At 39.3% G+C, this 22198-nt stretch overlaps 1 protein-coding gene across 1 annotated transcript in view; it reads right to left on the reverse strand.

Annotated features, from left to right (window-relative positions):
• ATP10A (ATPase phospholipid transporting 10A (putative)) overlaps nt 1-22198 on the reverse strand; it is a 108951-nt gene that overhangs the window by 62012 nt on the left and 24741 nt on the right. The window contains exon 2 of the mRNA XM_064711301.1: nt 4206-4410. Within this exon, the coding sequence (XP_064567371.1) occupies nt 4206-4410 (205 nt within the window). The remainder of the gene's footprint in view (nt 1-4205; nt 4411-22198) is intronic.

Consider the following 22198-nt stretch of genomic DNA (forward strand, 5'->3'; position numbering starts at 1 on the left):
CTCACAGCTTGTGCATTGATAAGGTGTAGAATCACATACACAAAGTACAGGTTTATGTCTGACAGACTGCATTCGTTAACAAATATGCAAAGCTAACAAGCAGTATGTTCCCAGTCTACTATAAATTACTCAGACAACTCAAAGCAGCACTAAAATAAGCAGTATTTATGGTCACTTGCTCTATAAAGGAAAATAGTTTCCTGGAATTCGCAAGTGGGGAGATGCAATCCAAGCCCACAAATGCTGATCGTGGACCTTCTGAACATATGTTCAGAGTAAAGTAATGCCTGCAAAGCACCAGAGACAAGGATAGAGAAAAGTTGCTATAATTTCTTATTGCTTCTGCAAGAATCAGGCTAAAAAGGTTTCAGAATGCTACTTTTCTGAACAAAGGTTTGGAAGAGGGAAACTGTAAGGCCTTTTCCTTTCTGAGACTATGGACCTTATATGCTATTACTGCTGAAAAGAAATACACAAAGATCCTTCAGAGGATGCTGGAGGAACAGTGGCCTTTCCAGAGGACAGTTGTACCCAACATAACAGTGCTGGCCTTGCTGGCCTTTGGAGAAAATGCAGTGGCTGCAAGATGCCACTTCAGCGACCCCAAATTGGCAACCAAGCTGTCTGAGAGCTCAGCACAGACCTGTGGGGCTGTAAATTGTGTGGGAGCACACAAGGCAGGAACAGAGTGAAGAAAGCCAGCATTAGCTTAAAACAACAGTTCCTGCTGCCACCCCCACTCCAATCCCATGCCCAGCTGAGTGACAGGTATAGAAATAGCTATCCTTCATTGACCTGCTTCACAGGCATGTGCTCCAAAGTTATCAGTTAACTCATATATGAAGCACAGGCAAGCCAACCTTTATAAAAGTTCCTTTTAAAAACTTGAGATACTGATACAGAGGCATTATTCAAAAACAGCTATTAACAGCTGATACTTTGAAAAGAAGCTTCCCAAAACTCTGGTTTTTGTCCTGTGATAAGCCACATGACAAGGCACGTCATTCTGTAAGGGAGGTGGGAAAGTGTTTAGCAGTGTGGGAAAGAGAGGGTCACAACTACATAATTTATTTGTTTGTTTTCCTGCTTGAACAACAGGGCTGCAGAATGACACAGAACCAGCTATAAACATAACTGAGAGTTGTTCTTCTGTGCAGAAGAACAAAATTAATTAAGTTAATACAAAAATAAAAAAAATTCTTAGCCAATGCATGAACAGGCTAGGATACAGGTCTTGTAAGAGACTTGGGAATAAGCTTCTCTGAGGCTTGGCAAGAGTGGTTAGCATTAGGTGCAAGAAAATTTTGGTCATCCGAAGTATTTTATGAGATCTAGCACTAAGTTCTCTCCAGTTGTGACAACTTAAGATATATCCAGAGAGGAAGTGAACTTCAGCCCAACAGACAGGCATCACCTTCTTATTCCATGCTACTTGGCTGTCCTCCTACTATTCATCCAACATTTTCCAAGCACCTCCCTCCATCCCGCTGCTGAGTGTCTCTCAGCAAGGCAATACCTTCAAGAATCAGTAAGAGCCTATCCTTACTAGTATGGAGTGTGAAAGCTAATGCTGCTGCATGAATTAAATTAACAGTATGCTTAGAGAGGTTTTGGCCAGGATTTTAATGAGGATGGCAAGTATTCTGCTGGATAACGTATGGAGTGCTGTTACAGAGAGATTCTGTGATGCTGCAGCTGCTGAAGACTTCTTACTTGCGAGTGTGCACTTTGCCTATAACTTAGTTGATGTAGGAACCCAGGCTTGGATATTTCCTGCTTTCTCAGCTATTTTAAGAGAGGGGAGGTAATCACATGTGGTTTTCTTACAAGTTCTCTTTCAATACTTGCCTCCTTGAGGACCAGTCCTGTTTTCATTGGAATGAATGAGCTTTTTGTCACTGACCTCAGTTTAACCCCTGACAATTTACTATGGACCTCACAGCTACTGTAGCTTGGCACCTTGTGATCTAAAATTTATTTTTAAAAAATATTTATCCACATTTTTCTGAGCCCACTTCTGAAATAGAAAAGTTCCATAATCATCTTATGATACAAAGAACTAAGATATGGAAGGAGGATGGGCTGGAGATCTAAGGTGTGCTAGGTGTCTACAAAGCTGACTGCAAGTATCTACAAGGCAACTAAATTCCTCAGTAAAGCAGAGTATGCTGAGCTAGCCATGCCACATACACTGTGATGTGCTTGGCACATAGAGCTAGCTATGCTTCCCTAGGCAGGAACTGTTTCCTCAGCCTTCTTCCTCAGTGAGGCCCAATTCAGTCTTTGAAAATCTTTAACCTGTTTGAGGAGGAAATGGCCACTCACTTCCACACAACAGCCTAAAGGTTGCAGGTCTTGCCAAACTGTACAAACTCCAGAGCTGAAGTCTTTAGCTGCCTGGTTTGGATCAGCAATTTAAACCTCATTGAGTATGCCAAACATAATGTTCTGGGGTACTCCCTCCTGGTTTTCCTGCTGTGTTCATGCATGCATGGGACCGTTGGTTGAAGACACAGAAGTGACTCCACAAGTGAGGGGCTCAGGCACACATCTAGGTGCTCACAGGAGCTCACAGGAGCAGGGCAGTCTGTAGGGCTGGCAGGTGTCCTCTCAGCCTGACAGCTTCCAGGAATACTGAATCAATACCCTGCTGCCATGGAGCTGGGGATCTCAAGACAGTATAAGGAACTCCTTTGGGCAGCAAGGGTCTTCAAAGCCAGTTTTCTGAAAATTTGTAGTTGGACATATTGATTCTTTTCACCATGTTTACCAACACCTAATGATGTGTGTCCAGTAGTCTCAGATTGCAGAAATCCAACCATGTGCTGTAGATGAGTGAAGGACCTGGTGCCTACCCCTTGAGACAGAGTTGGAATGTGGCCTTAGTTTATAACTGTACCCACACATGCAAAAACACACCTCTGTTCAGTTACCTAAATGAAATCTACAGTTTTTGTCCCACATAATGTACCTGAAGTCATATAAAAAGTCTGCATTGGCAGAAAACTGATAGATCATCTGAGCACCTCCCTGAAGCTCTATCCAATGGGAGAGATTTCCTCTCAGAGGAACAGGATGGGAGGTTTGAGCAGCAATTCAATTAACTTTGAAACAATAAGAGTCTTTGAAACATTTGGCCTGTAGCTGATTGAGCTTGTTGCCACAGTGGTAGGTGCCATGTCATATCTAAATTCTGTGTGGAAATCGCTGATCATTAAACAAGTCCTTATCTCACATTTTTACAAGTTATTTAGAGAAAAGGTCTACCTACCATAAACAATTATTTGGAGGGCACATTGACTTTCATCCTGTTGGTTGGATAATAACTTCATTAATGTTGATGTTTCTTAATACAACCACAGGCTTCTGTAGTGCGGCGACACAACACTGTAGTTACCTTTGATGACAATGGTAAGGGCCACAGCTCCCATTGTTTGCAAAGTCCCTCAAATTAGAAGTGCTACTAGGAGAACCAATGTATCTGAGTTCTAAAAAATATTTTTTTTTCCTAACAAATACAGGAAGCTGGAGTCAGCTGGTAAGAGGGATGGGAGAGGAGGGCATACAAATAAATACTATTTCAATAAGATCATTAAAGCAAGTAAAACTTCAGGTAATTTCCTCTAATTCTGCTGTCAGTAACTGATCTGGATTATGTTTTGTTTCAAAATAGTGCTGCTGGGGAGAGATAAGCACAGTGAGAGAGCAGTAAAACAGTTTTTGAGCACAGATACCTCCAGAATGAATGCCTGCTGTCCCTTTAAATCTTACAAGCTTTAATGCTTCAACTGCTGGAGGGATATTCTCTAACACAGAGTTTGAGGCAGATTCCTAATTGAAACTGATCTGGTTTGCAGGCAGGAAAAGTACATGTTTATATTTAAGTATCTTCTCCTTGGGCAGTTAAAATGTGTTTTCAAGAATCAAGCTACAATAGAAGCCATTAATATCCTCCAACATTTTCCAACCACGCATAATTGCCCCAAATAATTCCTATTCAGATTCAAGGAAAAATGATGGTAAAACTTCTGATACTATGATGAGGTCAGTTGTTGGCAAGTGCTAGCATTTTAATGACAACCATAACAGTAGCTCATCAGCACTATTAGATCAAGCAGCTTTAGCTAGTGTGGAGAATATTGGTAACCAGCTACTTTCTTGAAAGAAATTCTTATCTTAAATGTGAGTTAGGAATGGAGACTTACCAGCTCTAAGAACCTCCTCACCACCTGTCTTTGTTTTAAGTTAGTTTCACCATCCAGGTTGGCTGTTTCTATGTGGCACAGCCCATCAGGATCACTTGAGGAGAGCAGCAATATGTCAGCAGGTATAATTTCATTACAGCGAAGCTGCACAAAGTCTCCGACTTTCACTTCTTTCCAGTATCTGCTTATATATTTCTTCTCTGTTCTGGAAAAAAAACAACATACAAGCCTTTTAATGAAAAAAAATGCACAGATTGAGATGCTTCTGATAAATCTGGTTTGAATTGTAACAGGAATACCTGTTACAGGAGTGCCTTTGGAAGATCAGGAACTCTCAGGTTACCCTGGGAGAAGTCAATGCAGAGTGCCAAGAGGCCATTTCCCAGTGACTCAGAAACAGGTCTGAGTTACCAAGACCCCCTTTTAAGATCCACAGGAAAACATGTTGATGTCAGACCTGACTAAGCAGGGTAAACAGGAGCTTCACACATTCTCCTTTCTCTCCCTGTATGCTCTGAGTCAGCCATATCACCCCAAGAAGGAGAGGTGTGCCCATACTGTGTGAAAAGGAGTCACTTTTAGGAGACATGAGAACAGGTCTGGGCCCAGGACACCTGCTTGGAATGGCTCCTGAATGGTCTCCCTTCATGTGCCACCTGCTGATGCACCCTCACTTAGCTTCCTCTTGTTCCCTTTTTCCCAACAGGGAGAAACTCTGTATACCGCTGCACTTCATAGCTGGACAGAGGTCCCTAAATGAGAGGAATTTCATCACTAAATCTAGAACTAAAAGGACATATTGTGTGGTAAAATGCAATCCTAACTACTCTACTGGGAAAGGAGACTGTAATTTCTTTTGAGTATTTCTACTCTATTTCCATTCTAGCCAGAGTGCTGTCTGTTACATAGCTGATTCCTGTTTAGTTACCCTGAACCTTTCATTTTGGAGTACAAGCACTAAATCTCTTTCGTTTTAAAGGCCATGCTATTTTGCTACTTTTTTAGTTTTTAACTTTTTCTTGAGAGCAAGAGGAAAAAGGAACAGGTGACTGCTTAATTCATTTTAGCTAAAGTATCAGGTTTTAGTTTTACAGCAGGCACAGACTCATGTACTTTTGTGGCATTTGCGGAAAGTGATTTATTCCGTTGTGATTTTGAAAGAAATCAATTTCAAAACAGCCCCAATATTGACTTGTTAAAATACATCCTGAAAATGGGAAGCTAATAAAATGACACTTTTCTAAGCCATTAGAAGGCTTTCTGCTGTGTGAAGACCAAGATAATTGTCAATGCTGGCACTGTCACCAGAGACTCTCCTGGGACAGCACTTTAACTGGCAGAATGGAATAATGATGAGGGGTGGGGAGAGGTGGCAGCAGCTGTTTTATCTTGTTTAAAGTACATTATTTTTAAAAAAATCACTTTCAGCAGTAATGTGAATAGATTTGTAACAAAGTGAAACAGGGAAATCCTGACAATGTTGTTACTTTGGAGTTACTGATAGTTATGCCTTCACTAGTGTTAGAGGAATTAGTAACTAAATTGGCATTTATTCATATATTTAGCCAAAATCCTAAACAAAAAAGGATCAGGTGTCAGATCAGGTTATATCCCCCAGAATTTCTTCCCTTTAACATCCAGTTTATAAGGGGAAGAATGAAAATTTTAATTGTGATTTCTATTTTGATGAAACCTGAAAAGGATTAGTATGTACCAAGTGTAAAACATGATAATCTCTAACAAAGGCAAGTAATACAACTACTAGGTGCTGAAATTATACATTTTCTTCCTAATCAGGATGAAACAAACATTTAACTTTCTCTGCTAATGAGTATGAATTGCTTTGAAACCCAGTGTGCCATAATACAGTACAAATACCGCACTGCAGATCTGAAGGGTTTGTTAGCTCTGCAATCTGTAACTCCAAATCCCTTTAAATGTGTCTGTTGTTCTTCATCCTTTTTAATTTAACTGTGAAACTGGGTGATGTACAAATGCATGTACAAGGAGCAGCAGCACAAAAGCACGATGAGGATAAAAATAGCAAGTACTCCCATACTATGCTATAAGCACTACTATTTTTTATTTAATTTCTATTGTTTGAAATAGCATTGCTATTTTAGCATTTCCTCATCCCTCACATGCTTAGCAACTGCCACAACTATATACATGGTGGCAGGAAGGGTGGGTATTAAGCAACACAAGGCCAAATGGCTCTGCTGGAATAAATGAAGTTGTTCAGCCTGGAAAACAGAAGGCTGCAGAGTGAGAGACTACCTTTTTGTGGTCTTTCAATATACAAAGGGGACTTGTGAAAAAGACAATTATTACCAGTGCCGATAGCCACAGGACAAGGGGTAATGGTTTTAAACTGAAAAAAGGAGAGGTTTAGATGAGGGAGAAATAAGGGAGAAATTTCTTATGGTGAGGCTACTGGCACACTAGAACAGGTTGCCCAGTGAAGCTGTGGATGCCCCATCCCTCCAAGTGATCAAAATGGGGATTTGAGCAAACTGATATATTGAAGAGTGTCCCTGCTTCTGGCAGGAGTATTGGACTAAGCAATCTTTAAAGGTCCTTACCAAGCCAAACCATTCTATGATTCAATAAATCTATGAGTGTAAGACCTCTCAGATACGCACCAGGGCCCTGGGCACAGCCCCCTTCATTAGGCACACGGGAAAAATTTGGCCCCATATTCCACTTGATCAGCTCTTTGCTAACAAGGGTCAATAGTGGATGGAAAATTACTGCCTTCATGGAAAATTACTTCCTAATCCTCTTTACACTGGGTTGCTCTGTGTCCTCTAGCAGAGCTCTGAACTGAGACTTGTCTCACTGCAGCCAGTGAGCGGTCACTGCGAGCCTTCTCTGCAGAGTATGGCATGATACTGTCTTCACATGAGGTGGTTCAGAAACTACCTGGACCATGACTACATCAGGCCCTACGAAGCTTTCCTTTAACATTCTCAGCCTAGTCCCCTGAACATGCAGGTTAGCTCACCTTGAGACAGCCATCATATTCTGCAGCCAGTACAAACACACCAAGTGACCCCATTGATAAGGTTAAGCTTTTTCCATTGATTCTGCAGAGACAGGACTTTGTTGTCCAAGTTTTATATTACCTACTAAATGTTTATTCTTGCTGTTATATTGTGCCAGTAAGATTATATAATGTAGAGTTAGAAAAGCCAGCCTTTCTACAAGAGAAGGAGCCCAAAAGGGTGGCAGTCCTCTGCAGTCTCAGCACAGGGCTTCTGTGGTGGTCCATTCCCTACCCCCCGAGGTCTGCTCTACCTCCTCAAGCCTGTCCTACAATTTCAATAATTCTCATTAGGCCTTGGCTTTTGCATAATGAGTTGGGCAGTGAAATGTCCCTTGACCATACCAGGAACCCTTGCACAGCTGAGATGGAGTGGCACTGTTCATATCAGGGACACGTGCTGTCTGACCAAGGAGGGCAATGAGAAATAATCAGTCACTCCCTAATACCCTTGGAACATTACCCACCTGAATCATAACTCCAGTGAAACTGGGCTTTTGAATAATTTCAGTAATTATCAACTTGGGTTACAGTCAGGATGGAAATGGACTAATGAAAAAAACGCCAGTCATCTTGTGACCTTATAGACAGTGGTCCTATGTGAGGCCCTTTGAGTTCTGCCAGACCACAGCAGACTGTACCAGCACGTCCCTCAGAGTGGGATGCTGAGAGCTTGCAAACTATCAACACTCAGAGGACTGTCACCAAAAGCTGATGCATTGGCCTGGACTGACACCCTCAGTTCTTGGCACTCAAGCCTCTCCCACTGAGAAAAGCCAAGACATTCAATGTGAGTAATTCACTGACACTGCAGTGGAATTTTTAACAAGTACCCCTGTGCCTATATATAAATATATGCACACACATGCACACACATCTTTGTGTCTGTGTGAGTGTACATATGAATTAATTTAAACACCCTATAGATAACTGAGTTACTATTTTGATTAAGGTTAGTCCTATTTAATCACTCTGTAAACATTAAATTACTCAATTACTGAGTGCTGCTAAATCCTTCAGACATAAACCATTTCCCAGGTCTGATGCTAAGACTGGACTCAGCCACACCCAGGCTGCATCTGAAGTTTAGAAAGTAAGGGAGTCCATTCTAAATCTTGTAACCCAACAGCAGTATTTCCCCATTAAATCCTTTAGATATCCCATGGATGAAGACTGAGATGAAGTTTGGATTGAGTTGCACTTAGGCTCCTCAGAAGTTTAGAAAGAAAGGGGGCCCACTCCATAACTCATGACTCAATGGGGAAATCTCCCTTACCCCATGTACTCTTATCCTGGTCCTTGTGTAAAATATGCAAAATTCATTATAATTCTACTTTCCCTGTATGCTTCCTCTTTGTAATAATAGAGTGAACCTTGCCATCAAACTCTTTTAAGTCATGCTTTCACAAACATATATTAAAACCTGCTTTCGGTGACTGTTGCTCTTGAAGCAAAACCACTCATTTGTGACAGCTGCAGGCACTGTTTGCAGGGACTTGTTAACAAAAGCTTTTGGCAAGTTTATTTCAACATCATCAAACCTCCTGGAATATTTTGTGGAAAGGCTCAAAGAAGTCTGACAGGAACACAGGAATGGGAGGCAGCATCTCAGTGAGTCCAGTCCCCTACAATGGTCACAGGAAACTGTGCCATGGATATCTAGGCCAGAAGCTGACACCCCACAACTCTAGCTCTACATGCCCTCATTTATCATGAGCCTGAAGATACATTTTATTACCTACAATATATTTAAGGGTGATGCTACAAGAGATGAATGCTGCAAACCATGATGAACCACAGGTGGAGGTCAGAGATACTAAATCTTTCAAGCTTGGAAAGTTAGATAAAAGTCCTATAAATCAATATGCTGCCTTGAACTAATGCCATTCTGCAGAAGGAATAGATATTGTCGTTATTCTCTAGTTAAATCACAATGATGATCTATTAATTTCAGACACGCCATGCCCAGCTACTATAATGTGTCCTGTTGAACTCAAATATTAAAAATGTGCATCCTCCTGCACACAACCTAATCTTTATCAATACACTTTCACACAAAGAATGTATTTGTCAGCTGTGGTTTAAACCCACAGTCACGTCAATCTTCATGCTTGTCTCTGCCACAACTGGAAGTAGAACTTTCCAGTGCTTTCACATTTCTGAGCATGTTGTTACAGGTAAACATTGACAGAAATCTAAAGATGAATAGCTCAAAAGCCAGCTGATACAGCTGCACATCAACACTTTTGTTAGCTAACAACCAATGTGGCCCTGACAAGAGTCAAATTGTAATGATAAAGTGCCATTATCCTAGCATATCTGCTCTTGAATATACACACAAAAAGTCTGAAACATCCTTTCAAGTGTATGAACACAGAGAAAAATACTTTCTTTGCTATTAAAATTTTGAATTAGTCTACCATTTGTCTATTGCATATATTTGGCCAATGCTCTGTTTTGAAGCAGAACAGCCTGCAGGTAAATTTGAGTGCCAAATCTGAGACTTTGGTTAGCAGCAGAACTGCTACTTTGTTCAGCAAAAACTGAACAAACCAAAACTACTGGTTATTTTTTAAAAAAATGACATTCTAATTTAGAAACACAGAAACTCATAAATGACATTGTCTTTTCAAATTAGTTATGCTTTTTTTTCTTCTGGTCTCCTTTGCAATATTAGCTGATAAAGATCATGCTCATAATTTTGCTTTCTGGACATGCAGACTGTCCAGAAGACAGACTATCAAGTGGTGATTTGGTATCTACAAAAGGCTAAAGATTTTCAAACTGTCTCAATTCAGAAATCACAAAAATAACTGTTTACTTATTTTGAATGTATTTTAACTTTTTTGGTACAATAAGGAATTTTTAAAAAATATTTAAGATAACATATATATATGTATATAATAATAAGATAAAATGTGTCTTGCTTTTTCTCTAGAATTTCTTTTTTAAGTTTGGGAAAATAATCATAATCGATTACTTGGCAAAGAAATATGAAGGCCATGCAACTGTAATCTGTTCCACTTGTGTAAGGTCTGCATGGTAGAAATTTTATACATTAAATTGAGAGGATGGGGACTACTAGGTAATAATTTCTTACTTCATGTACTTCTCCACTGACAGAAATTATAGTTAATGAGTGAGAATGGCTGATGCAGATTTGCTCCATCAGATCCAGTGGCTAGGGCACCCGAAGTAGTGCTTAGTCCCAGCACAGGCTCCTAGATTCACCTCAGCAGGGCTTGTAAAACACGTGTACCAGAAGTTTGGAAGATGTTCTCTTGTACTTTTTGGGGTGTTCAACCTGTTTGACCTGGCATATAGAGCATACCCCTTCCTGCATGCATTCCAGCTGCAACCCAGAGGTTTTCAAGCCTCTCAAAACATCTAGATAAAATGTCATTTCCCAGTCCAAGCCCATCCGCTGACCTGCTTTTGAAGTAACAATCCTCTTTACTTCAAAAGAAATCTGACTCCTTTGCCTTCCCGGCCAGCTGAGGTTGGCCAGTAGGATTTTAAAGAAACAGCAAGAAATTAAGTCTGTGGAAGAGGAAAAGCCCTCCACAAAAGACAGTCAAAGAGCTGTTGTGCATGTACAAAGCATACTTTGTACCTGTTCTTGATGTCAGCCAGGTCCTTCCTTTTCATCTCAGGAGGCAGAAACAGATTGGGATAGCACAAAGGAATGATTCAGGTACATCTCTGTTCCCAGTGATTTAAAATATGTTCCAATCAATTGCCTACAAGTGCTGTGACAAATCTTCTGCTTAGGTACAAGCTAACTAAAAAAACTTGGGAGCAAATTAGCAGGGCCCAGACAGAGCAGCATCTTCTGAAGGAGAACCTCAAACTAATGCAAACACAGAAGCGTCACATCAGGCCAGACTATCTTTAGGGAGGCTCCAGCATCTAGCTTTTTGTCCATAGGTCCTTTATGCTCATATGGTTTTCCCAAATCATCAGTTCTTTCTCTTTCTTGGTCTGGAGCCTTTACCTTCAGTCCCTAGACCTGCTGGTGTGGAAAGGGTTCCCACTAAGGGAGCCTATAGCACTCTATGAACACTTCAGTAGCAAGCAGAGATGTTGCAAAAGTCACCGCAACTAAAAATTAAGAGCTGGTGGACAGCACTGAAATGTGTGAACAAAACTGCTGTGTTATAAGCAGTAATTATTATGATTTGAAAACTATGGGTGTAGCAGATCTCAGAGTTTAAAAACAAGTGCTATCTGTGAGACCAAGGCATACACTGCACAAAGTCTGAACATGTCAAGTATCTATGGAAACATGTTGAGAACCATTTGGGTACAATTACAATGTTATGGCAAAATGAAGGAAAAACATGTAGCATAAGTTAATGCCAAAGGAGATTACATAATGCCCAGAATATGTCTCCATTCCGCCACAAATGATAACATCTGTTTCTATGAAAATAAATCACTAAGAGACTCTGAATCTGATACTAATCAGACAAAACAGATTAGTAGAGTGTGTTTTTGAGAAACACTGAAGAGAATTAAATCTCTCCATAACTGAAGTTTCTAAATAGACTCCATAATCTTCACGTTATTTTAGGGGCATTATTTTCATGCACTTCAAATATCCTTTTTTTCTTTTGGATGAGCATGTGCAAATATATGTTACAGTTGCCAGAAGCAAATCTGCATGTATAGTGGTGATGAGGTATAAAGGCGCCTTTTATCAAATTCATACTTTCTGGAAAACTGCTAATTTTTTTGCTACTAGCGAAACTTTCTATGAAAAGCTACCCAGGGAACCTCAACAATTCAGGCTTATAACATGGAAGTAGTAATTTAATTTCTCTTGGCAGTGTTATCTCCATTATACTTCATGTTGAAAGAAACCTCACTATTGTTAACTATAATGAAACATTTACTACCCGGAATAAATGATTTTTCGGCCAAGAAACTTGTTGTGATAACAACATGAAACATAAAAGCAGAACATGTAATGAGACTTTACACAAACTGAAGAAAGCAAAGATGTCTTCTAGAACTTGATTTTAAATCAAGACTGTTCCAGAGAGACATTTAGGATTAGGGTTTCTCTAAGTGGCATGACTCTCAACCTCAAGCATTTTTGCTGCCAAAAATGCTAAAAAAGTCCTATCACTCTTCCAGTAAACACATATATTGGGAGAGAAGAATATCAGTTGCTTTACATATAGCAGGACAGACAGCTCATGGTTAGTACTGAGGCTTTCTAAATGGAATCACACAAGGAGGTGTGGAAGAACAGAAGAGGAAGAACAACCTGGATGTGATCTGGCTCACAGCCAGGTAAGATTCTCATCCTGATTTTCAGAGCTAGCACAGATATTAACATTGAATATTTCCATTAAAGTGCTGCTCCAAACCACTGTAAAAGATTCAGCAGAGCTTGGTGTTCTGAAAACATAGAAGAAGAAATAATGCCCTGCTGAAGGGAACTCACTGAAATAGTAGAAACCCAATGACACAAACCTCCTGAATCTGTGTCTGCTGCCTAAACAATTAAAGAAAGAGCAGGAACTCTTCCTAGGGAGAACTTAGGTGCCAAATTTTGATAAGACTTGAGCCCCATGCAGGAGCTTTCCAGGGTCCTTGTTCTCTAAACAAATAATTAATGGCTTGAGAAGACTTAGGAATACTGTCTGAGTGCTTAAAATTCAGGTGCAAGATAGATGAACAAATCTGGTGGACTACACCCTCCTTTTGGTGCATCCCCACTACATTTAAGCCAGTGCAATCAGATGACCATTCCAAAGGAGCTCTTCATATCTTAAAGGTACATTTTAAAAGGTAAATTAAGCATGGCCCTGCTCAGTTACTGAGGAAAATGCCATTCTTTAAAAGTTTCAGACACTTCAGTGGAAATTTTATTCCTTTTCATTCCTCTTGTTCTGCACATCTGCCTTGTTTGATCACAGGACAGCTTGACCCAGGACATAAAAAAAGCTTTAATATATTAATTAAGTATACACAAAAAGCCATTTACGAAGACCTTCTAAAGACAAGTACTCCTTAAGAAGTGCAGCTGGTTTTATTTGAAAAAAATTATTCCAGTTCTTTTAAATAAACATGTAAAAACTGAAAGAATTTTTATCAGGAAAGGTATTCACTGCTAATTACATTCATACTCCTGATGGAGTTGTTCAGTGATACTCTGCTTGGGAGACTATTTTCCTGTATGTAACTGTGCCATACATGTCCTTTAAAACTCTGAAGGCCACATTTTACCTAATCACTGCAGTAAAGCACTCTAGAAGCTAATACAGTTTGGCTATTTAATGTTAACCACAACATTAATAATTCATCATTTTCACATTTAACAGTCAAAGCCAACATCTCAGACCAAATATAAGCATTCAACCTTCTCCAGGTCCTCCTAAAACTATGAAGTTGTACATTTTCCATCCAGTTCTGTTCTTGTCTGGGCAACATCCATCCATGACATCCATCTTATTTGGATGTTCTCATCTGTGTTCATCTGGACAATCTACAGTAGAGGTTGAGGGTAGTAAAAATACTGAGTACCAGCTGAGATCTCAGTGGGTTCCAGACTGCAATGCTTACATTCAGAACAACTGAGATTCTATTGCTGCCTCAGAGTTTCCTCTGGCAGCAGTTCCAGGAATTAGCTTTAGCACATACACCAGACTTTGCTATTACAGTGCCACACAAAATTAAACTGCTTAAGGAACTGGTATTGATTTTAAAAAAAGAGGGGAAGGGAAGGGAAGGGAAGGGAAGGGAAGGGAAGGGAAGGGAAGGGAAGGGAAGGGAAGGGAAGGGAAGGGAAGGGAAGGGAAGGGAAGGGAAGGGAAGGGAAGGGAAGGGAAGGGAAGGGAAGGGAAGGGAAGGGAAGGGAAGGGAAGGGAAGGGAAGGGAAGGGAAGGGAAGGGAAGGGAAGGGAAGGGAAGGGAAGGGAAGGGAAGGGAAGGGAAGGGAAGGAAGGGAAGGGAAGGGAAGGGAAGGGAAGGGAAGGGAAGGGAAGGGAAGGGAAGGGAAGGGAAGGGAAGGGAAGGGAAGGGAAGGGACATCTGTTTCTGATGTTTCTGAGAAGAAACATCTCTATCATGGTGACTGAACCAAACACGAAAGAGCAGCAGGTTCCTGCAGTGCTCTCACCAGTGCTTGCACTGGTAGCCAGAGAGCTGCTTGACATTTTACATTTAGCTCTATGAAGTCACTGTGTGAGAAGAAAGACACTGAGGTTCTGGAGTGTCTCCAGATAAGTGTAGTGGAGCTGGTGAGGGCTCTAGAGCACAGGTAGCATGAGAGGAGGCTGGGAGAGCTGGCGTTGTTGAGTCTCAAGAAAACAAGGCTCAGAGGGAATTAATTGCTCTCTACAACCCCCTGAAAGGAGGCTGCAGCCAGGTGGGGGTTGTCCTCTTCTCCCGGGCAGCCAGAGACAGGACAAGAGGAAATGGCCTCAAGTTGTGCCAGGGGCGTCTTAGGTTGGCTGTTCAATAAGATTGGTTCAGTGAAAGGGTGGTTAGGCATTGGAACAGGCTGCTCAGGGAAGCATGGAGTCACCATCCCTGGAGGTATTTAAGACGTGCAGATGTGGCACTTGGGGACATGGTTTAGTGATGGACTTGGCAGAGCTACACTTGGACTCAACAATCTTGTTCAATTTTGGACAAAGTTGGACTTAATGATTCTATGACAAATCCCTGATCTGATGCACGAACACTGGGATCCCCTGACCTGAAGCAGAAATATCTCCAGCATCAGTATATTTGCAAGAAGGAAGGAGCAAGAGGCACTACAACTCAGAAGAATCCTAATTTGTCATGTAGCTGGTAGAGAACAAGCCTTAACTTGTACTTCAGGCTGATCTGAGAAGCACAGTTGAAGTTTTAAATGTAGTGACTTATCTTAGGCTGTATCTGGCCAATTTTTCTGTGTTCAGCTGCTCTCATAGGTTAAACAGCCTGTCTTTACATTTCTGGATCACTGCTTGCCCCAACAAGACAAGAATACAAATGCAAGGAAAAGCAAACAGCCTCAGGCTCTATCTTAGTACTAAGACATGTTTAAATTAGCATATTGTTCTCAAAACAAAATTTAAAAATATGAAAAACTCTAAAGTTCTGGTATAAAATAATAATGATGTATTTCCCAAAAATGGTTTCTTAATGATGACCATTAAAGTCCCATCTAAACTGGATCCTGGGAGCACTTCCCAACAGTCCTATCTGAGTACACAGACTGGGTTGGATCCTACATTAGATTGAAATCTGGGTCTCGATTTGCTATGCTCTAAGTTCTAATGCAATTTGAATACAGCCTTATATAAGGCCATCTTACAGAAATTCACAGAATATAAAAATGTTCCTCACTTCCATCAAAGAAGAATTAGAAGACCAAACTCCATGCAAATCATATGCAGTGATATGAATCTTTGAAGGTTTGAGTCAAAACAAGTATGCCTAGAGATGCAAATTTTATATTCAAAATTCTTGGTGAAAGTAAATAATAGAGATATTGAAGAAGTGAGAACCAGGAAATGTAAAATCCTACTATTTAAAGGAAATGTAGGTTGCCTTTAGTAACATTTGAGTAGTTCAGATTGAAAACTAGACTGATACTGCAGGTATCTACGTTAAAAAAAATCAGGATAAAAATTCATTTAAAGCTTTTTTTAATGTCAACTTGACTGTTTTCACACTACCTGCTGTTTTCTCTGAATTAAGGATGAGGGTCTTCATCTCATTAATATTCCAAACATAGCCAGTCAATGAGTACAGTTGAATATGAAACACTAAGCTAGAATAATACTTTTCACAATAATGTTTTCACAGAGAGAAATGTAGTCCTTTCCTGTCCCACTGATTTACAATCAAAATGACTATGAATTATGTAGCTCATAATTCCAATGGCATTATGAGATACAGTCAGCTCACACAGACAGTACATCTCAACCTGTTAACATAGCTCTTCAGAGACCTTGTAATTATAGAGTTCTGCAGGGAAGCACGTCATCTTTTCCACTTGTCCACAACTACTGAACTATCATAAATAAAAAAGCTAATTTATAAAGAACAATACACCATCAGTACAAATTTTGATAGCCTGTTCCCATCACTTTACCAGACAATACATTTTGAAAATGAAGTGCATGTTGCCATAATAATTCCCACAGCAATTATCCACACTTCTAAAAAATCATTGTCAGCTATAACCCAGATATTTTCAAGAGCTTGTTAGTTGACAGATTTGTACATATTTAAACAAAAAGCTTGTAAATATACTCTTCTTCACTATTGCCCTATTACAAAGAAATAGTGTCATCTGTGAACCCTGTTTCACAGGAACTCTTTTTAAATTAATTTTGAAGAATTTAAAATCTAAGCAGGCCAACTATTAGGAATGGATACTGTCCTTTGTTTCTTTTTACATGAAAGGTTACTTCATCAAGCTCAGTCTTTCTTGGAAATGGCTGAATTAATTTGTTGGCAAATATTGTTCTCACATTTAGAAAAACATTTAAAAAAACAATTTCCATGCATGATTTTCACTTATTGTTCACTGAACTCCAAAACCAGACTACAAATCTTGGCTCAAATTCAGAAACATATCTAAACAGATGTCTAAACTCAGGCAGAAAAGCACTCTTTCTGGCCAAACTCCATAATGAAAACTTCTCTGTAGTTCACATTCATACCTTCCTTGCAGGAACAATGATAAAACACTGAAATTCAATATCCTAGGAAAAAGAAAATAAAATTCAAGGTCTTTTTTGTATCCAGAAGAATAAAGTGACTAGTTTTTGAAATATCCAGAAACTGAGTTTAGAGCAAGCAATTTCAAAGAGAATATTTATTCAAAGGGTTTGAATCATGGAAGGGGAACAAGCAGCCTAAAAAAGGTGCTAAAAGAGCTCCAGAGATCTGAAGCACCTCAGCAAGTGGCAGCCACCCTGTTCATAGACAGAAAAAACCAGTATTAAGCAGCCTGGCAGACACAAATGAAAACGTTTGTGTCACAACCTCTAATCAGAAGCTAGTTTAAAGGTGAGAGTTTTAAAACTGAACTTCAATCTGATCTCACAATAGGGTATTCCAAATTAAAGCAGTCTAGTCCTGCAGATAAAAGTTGTGGATCTAATGAAAGCAATTTTTACCCAGAACCCTTCCCCACAAGTCTGAAAGAAACTCAAAAGAAATGAAAATATTTGAATCTCAGCTTTTTAGGGCTGGCACATGACCATTTTCAACTCTGTTACGCAAAGCTGTAACTGAGGGTAATTTTTCACTCCTAACCCCATCAAAAAAAACCCCACACCTTAAATGTGTACCTTTCTTTCTCTCCCTTAAAAATCTCTTATCAAGACATTCACTTCCAGTCTTTTCCCCATCCTTTTTCCACAATTGTTTTGCTACACGTTCCTTCTTTATCTGCAGCAATTAATGGCTTTGAACACTCTGGCTCCTCATTGCTACATCCAGTTGAGTGCTAAATCCTCTCCAAAACACCTTCTTCCTCCTTATCTAGGGATTGCTATATCTCTGTAGACAGCGATCTTTCTTGCTAGTACCCCCTGATTGATTATGTATCTTTTTTTAGGACTCCTCTAGTAGATAAAACATTTTTCCAGACATTAAGTGGATTGCACTTAGCTCCATATCTGTGAGGTTAACTAAGGAGAAGCCTTTGTAAAGAAGACACCCCAGCTTGTAAAATTCCTAAAACTGAAAGTCATGGTTACAATCCCCTTGTGATGTGGATCTTATTCATCAGAGGAAAGTAATTTTTCATCTGTAGGCACGAATTCAGACCAAGCTGCTTTGTAAACGCACAGCACAAATTCTGTAAATGCTTTCCTGACTACCCTCCCTCGACACAATCCATTTCTTTTGTAAACATATGTCAAGAGTTACTTCTGCCACCAGGACAGAAATCCAGTCTAGACATGTTCCAAAATGCATCAGGTCACTCTGTCAGCATGCTACTGGCCTGTGTGCTGCCTACAGCTTGGTCTGTCTACGGAGACAAAAGCCATACACCACTGGTACTTTCAGAAACCCGACTTACATATAAGCTATGACATCAGAGCAAGAGTGTGGTATGAGAAAGATGTATAAATTCTTCAGGGTTAAGCTACCTAAATTTTTTTAAATGTAATCAAAACAAGCATTTTTCCTAGACATTTTTAGACTTAATAGCAATTTATTCTGCATAAAAAGAAGTAGAATGTTTTACAAAGCATTCAAAAGAATCTTTAGTCATTTTTTTGTTTAAGATGAGTAAAAAAAATTGCTGTTGGCTCAAAACCTTGTTTGAGAACTCTACATACAAAGCATCGTTTTCCTTCATCTTTTCAAACAAGACACAGCAGAAATAGTGACATGATCTTAATCTGGGTGGAAAATGCTGTGGGCATATCCAAATACCTCCTGTGACTACAGAGAATGCCTTTGAAAAATCCAACCTAAAAACAAAAGCAAACCACTGAGTTCTGAAAAGGTTAAAGGGCTTGTTGCATACATATTAATTTCTAACATACTGTTTTTGTTAGAACATATTAATGACAGGAATATTTAGATTCTGGACACTATCAAATAGACCACTAGAGAAGGAGGCATTCTCTAGCAAACAGGTTTTACACCTGTGCTACTGCCCATAAGCTGCACCACTGCAGCTGGCAACCCACTGCAGACCAGACCATTGTTTTAATACAGAGTTAGACTGAAGCAGCACCAAATGAGAGACCTGCAAGAAACTCCATTTGATACTTTGTGCAATGAAGGCACATTTGGGAAAGGTTCCTGTGGAATCAAACTAGCAGTTAAAATGCAACTACTTTACAATTCAGACTAAAAGAGGGCTTCTAATCCTTCTAATCCTTAGCCCTTGACTAGGAAGAATGAAGAATTTCTCTCCTTTCTTACCATCTTTGCATCAGTAAGCAGATCCCTCCCAGGATAGATCGATATCTTTCTAGGAGAACTCTGATTTGACACATATGTCAGACACCGATGAAGAGACAGACACTGGAAGAGTCTGCTAGAAGGGAACAGAGAAATGAGAAGTGTATGAGAATTGAGAAGAGGTACGTGAGATACACACAGAAGAGAAAATATGAGATATATATAGAGGAAAGTGTAAAGAAGGTTAAAAGCAGAGAAAGGGAACTACTGGCCACTTGAAAACACAGAGGAAGGAACATTAAGGAAATAATTTAACTCAAGCGAGATCACAGAAGTTTTGGTTTAGGAAAAATTCAGTCCAGTTTGAAAGTGGGGAGAAACTAAGGCTAGTTAGTAATAAAAGATTATCTCTGTGACTTTAGTTTTGCTGGGGACTTCTGAGCTTTATTGCCTAACCTGCAAAACAGGGCAGTACTGTGCAGCTCTGTCTTCTGGATCTGCTGTGAGTTTTTGAGACCCTAGCAGTTTGTGGGCCACAATGGTCTTCAGAGATGTAGACTGTGAATTAAACTTACATGCTGAATATATGGTGAGGGCTGCACTTTTGGAGTGACTTTCATCCAAGCCAACAGGAGACAATAAAGATAATCTCAATGGACTATTCCCATTCAGTTTCACATAGATGGCATATTAGTTTTCAGAGAGAGGCTAAAGCAAAACGTACTTTACTAAATTAGCAAAGATCCACCTCGGAGCAGAGAGACTTGTTTAGTCACTCCCAAGAAAAACAAGAAGGTAGAAGAGATTTCTCTATTTGTGTCTTTTACAGCCAGCCTTAGTTCACCTGGTAAAGCATCTTTAGTTCTGTACATTTAATGATATATAAAAGTAAAGGAAACAAGAATAATTGTATGCCCAATACATACAATAAATCCTATTAGACTTAGTTATCAATCACACTTTACTTCCACATCACTTCAATTGGGAAACATTACAGAAAATTTAGAGATATATTTTTCCTGCTTTGATTTAGAATGAATTGGAATGTATTTTTAATCAATCTGGAAACTGAGGCTGATGAGACTAAAAAGTCTTGCCAAAGGAAAGAGGTAAAATTATATAACCCACAGATTGGGATTTTAAAATAATATTGTTTATCAGCAGACTCTTTCTTATTAGAATGAATTTTATGTAAAGAAATCCAGCAATCAAAACCAAGATGAGGCAGTATCATTCTAGCTGGTCAGCCCAGATACAGTAGTCTCTGGGTTTCCTTCAATCCTAACAGAGACACATGTGGGAAAGCAGGAATCCAACAGGATCCCATTTTTCTGTGAAAATATTTTGTCTTTTCATATGTGCATATTGATATCTGTCTTTGAGTTAGAAAGCCTCAAATTATTTAACCTGGCAGGGGAGTGAATGCTCTTTACTCACCTTAACCACCTCAAACTTCAGTGCTGAGCTCAGCAGAGCTCCATCAGCTGACCCAGAAAGTTACCCAGTATTTAGCTGGACTCAGGTACCTGGCACTCAGGCTGGACTCAGTAATTCCCCAGCAAAACATTACAAGACATTTCAGGCCACACAAGCCCAGACTGGACTGCAAAACCAATTTGTATCATGATAATTTATTTGAGCTGGCATGCGCTTCAACTGCTTAAAAATGAAACGTTTTAAATATGGGTGTGGGACTCTGGCATTCTTATGTTTATCACAGGCTGTGAATCTGTCCAGTAAAGCTCTAAAACTGAGAGAGCCTTAGCTAAACTACAGCATCCACCAGCTACAGAAGTGTCAAAGTAGTGACAGGCTGTGCTTAGAACTGACTGCTTAGCCTAAACCAAAATAAGTTATGTTTGGCACAAGGCTAAAACCATCATCATCTGAAATACAGAGAAAATGAACAAAGATGACACCTTGTTTTCTAAAACCAAGAAACATATGAAATAGTAGAAGACAATCAAAGTTGCCAGATCATAAAACACTGGAACAAAGTATTTTAAAACCATGTGATCTCACTTTAAACAAATCTGCATAAATAGGTTTGTATATTCTCCTCAGGTGGCAGATCTCCCTATCCAAAAAAACCTAGGACATTTTAATGATCTTGCTGTCATTTTGCTTTTAATGGAAACTTGTCTTAAAGGCTCCCTGATAGACAGAATGTCTGTATCTCAATAGAGGATGGAATACCATCTCTAAGCATCACCAGATTTATTATTCCTAGTCTAACAAAACCTATTGCATATAGCTCAGAAAGTACAAAAAGGTGTTCCTCTGAGGTTAATCAATTATTTTGACCAAATCTAAGAAATTAGTCAAAGTTCAATATTAATGTCTACAATCTATGGAGGTAAATATAAATTCTCTGATTTCTTTACACTAAAAACCTATGGCTCCTATTTATACAAAGATATTCAATCCTTTCTTTAAGCAGAATCATATGCTATTTTTTAAAATAGCTTAGTGGAAAAATGAGAACAGATATAATTGTCTACAGACTGTTTACAGACTATTTAACTGTTAACACATCTCATTCAACTCTGTGCCTAAAGCAGATGACTCAGCAAAGTTACCATGTATGTCCTTGGCTATACTAATAAATCCCTGTGAATAAAACTACTGATTGTATTGTACTGATTATTATTTTATAGTGTCTGGCCAACTTTTAACTAAAAAAGGGTTTTTTTGCAGTCTCTGAGAAACTGGAGCTTATGTAAAGATGTGAACTATTATGGTGGTCAAAATGACATCTGTTAACTGAAGTGGCATTATGAGAGATGTGAGTCTAGATTTTGTTACCAGTAACAGTATACAGATACACTCAAAACCTTCTTGGGTTTGGTTGGGATTTTTTTTAGTTTAAAAAAAGACTATGAGTTTCAAAACTTGCAATCATATTTTTAGGGTGATGGTATAACACATGAAATACATTAAATGTCAGAATGAATAACAGCATCAAAAGAATCACAGACTTCTCAAAGAGTTTCATGCCACAATTCTCACTGATGACAACTGCAGATTTTTGGCTGACCTTTCTGGCATTAAACAACTGCAGAAAAACACCTACA

Source organism: Zonotrichia leucophrys, chromosome 1 (assembly GCF_028769735.1).
Source record: "Zonotrichia leucophrys gambelii isolate GWCS_2022_RI chromosome 1, RI_Zleu_2.0, whole genome shotgun sequence".
In the NCBI taxonomy this organism is placed as follows: Eukaryota; Metazoa; Chordata; class Aves; order Passeriformes; family Passerellidae; genus Zonotrichia; species Zonotrichia leucophrys.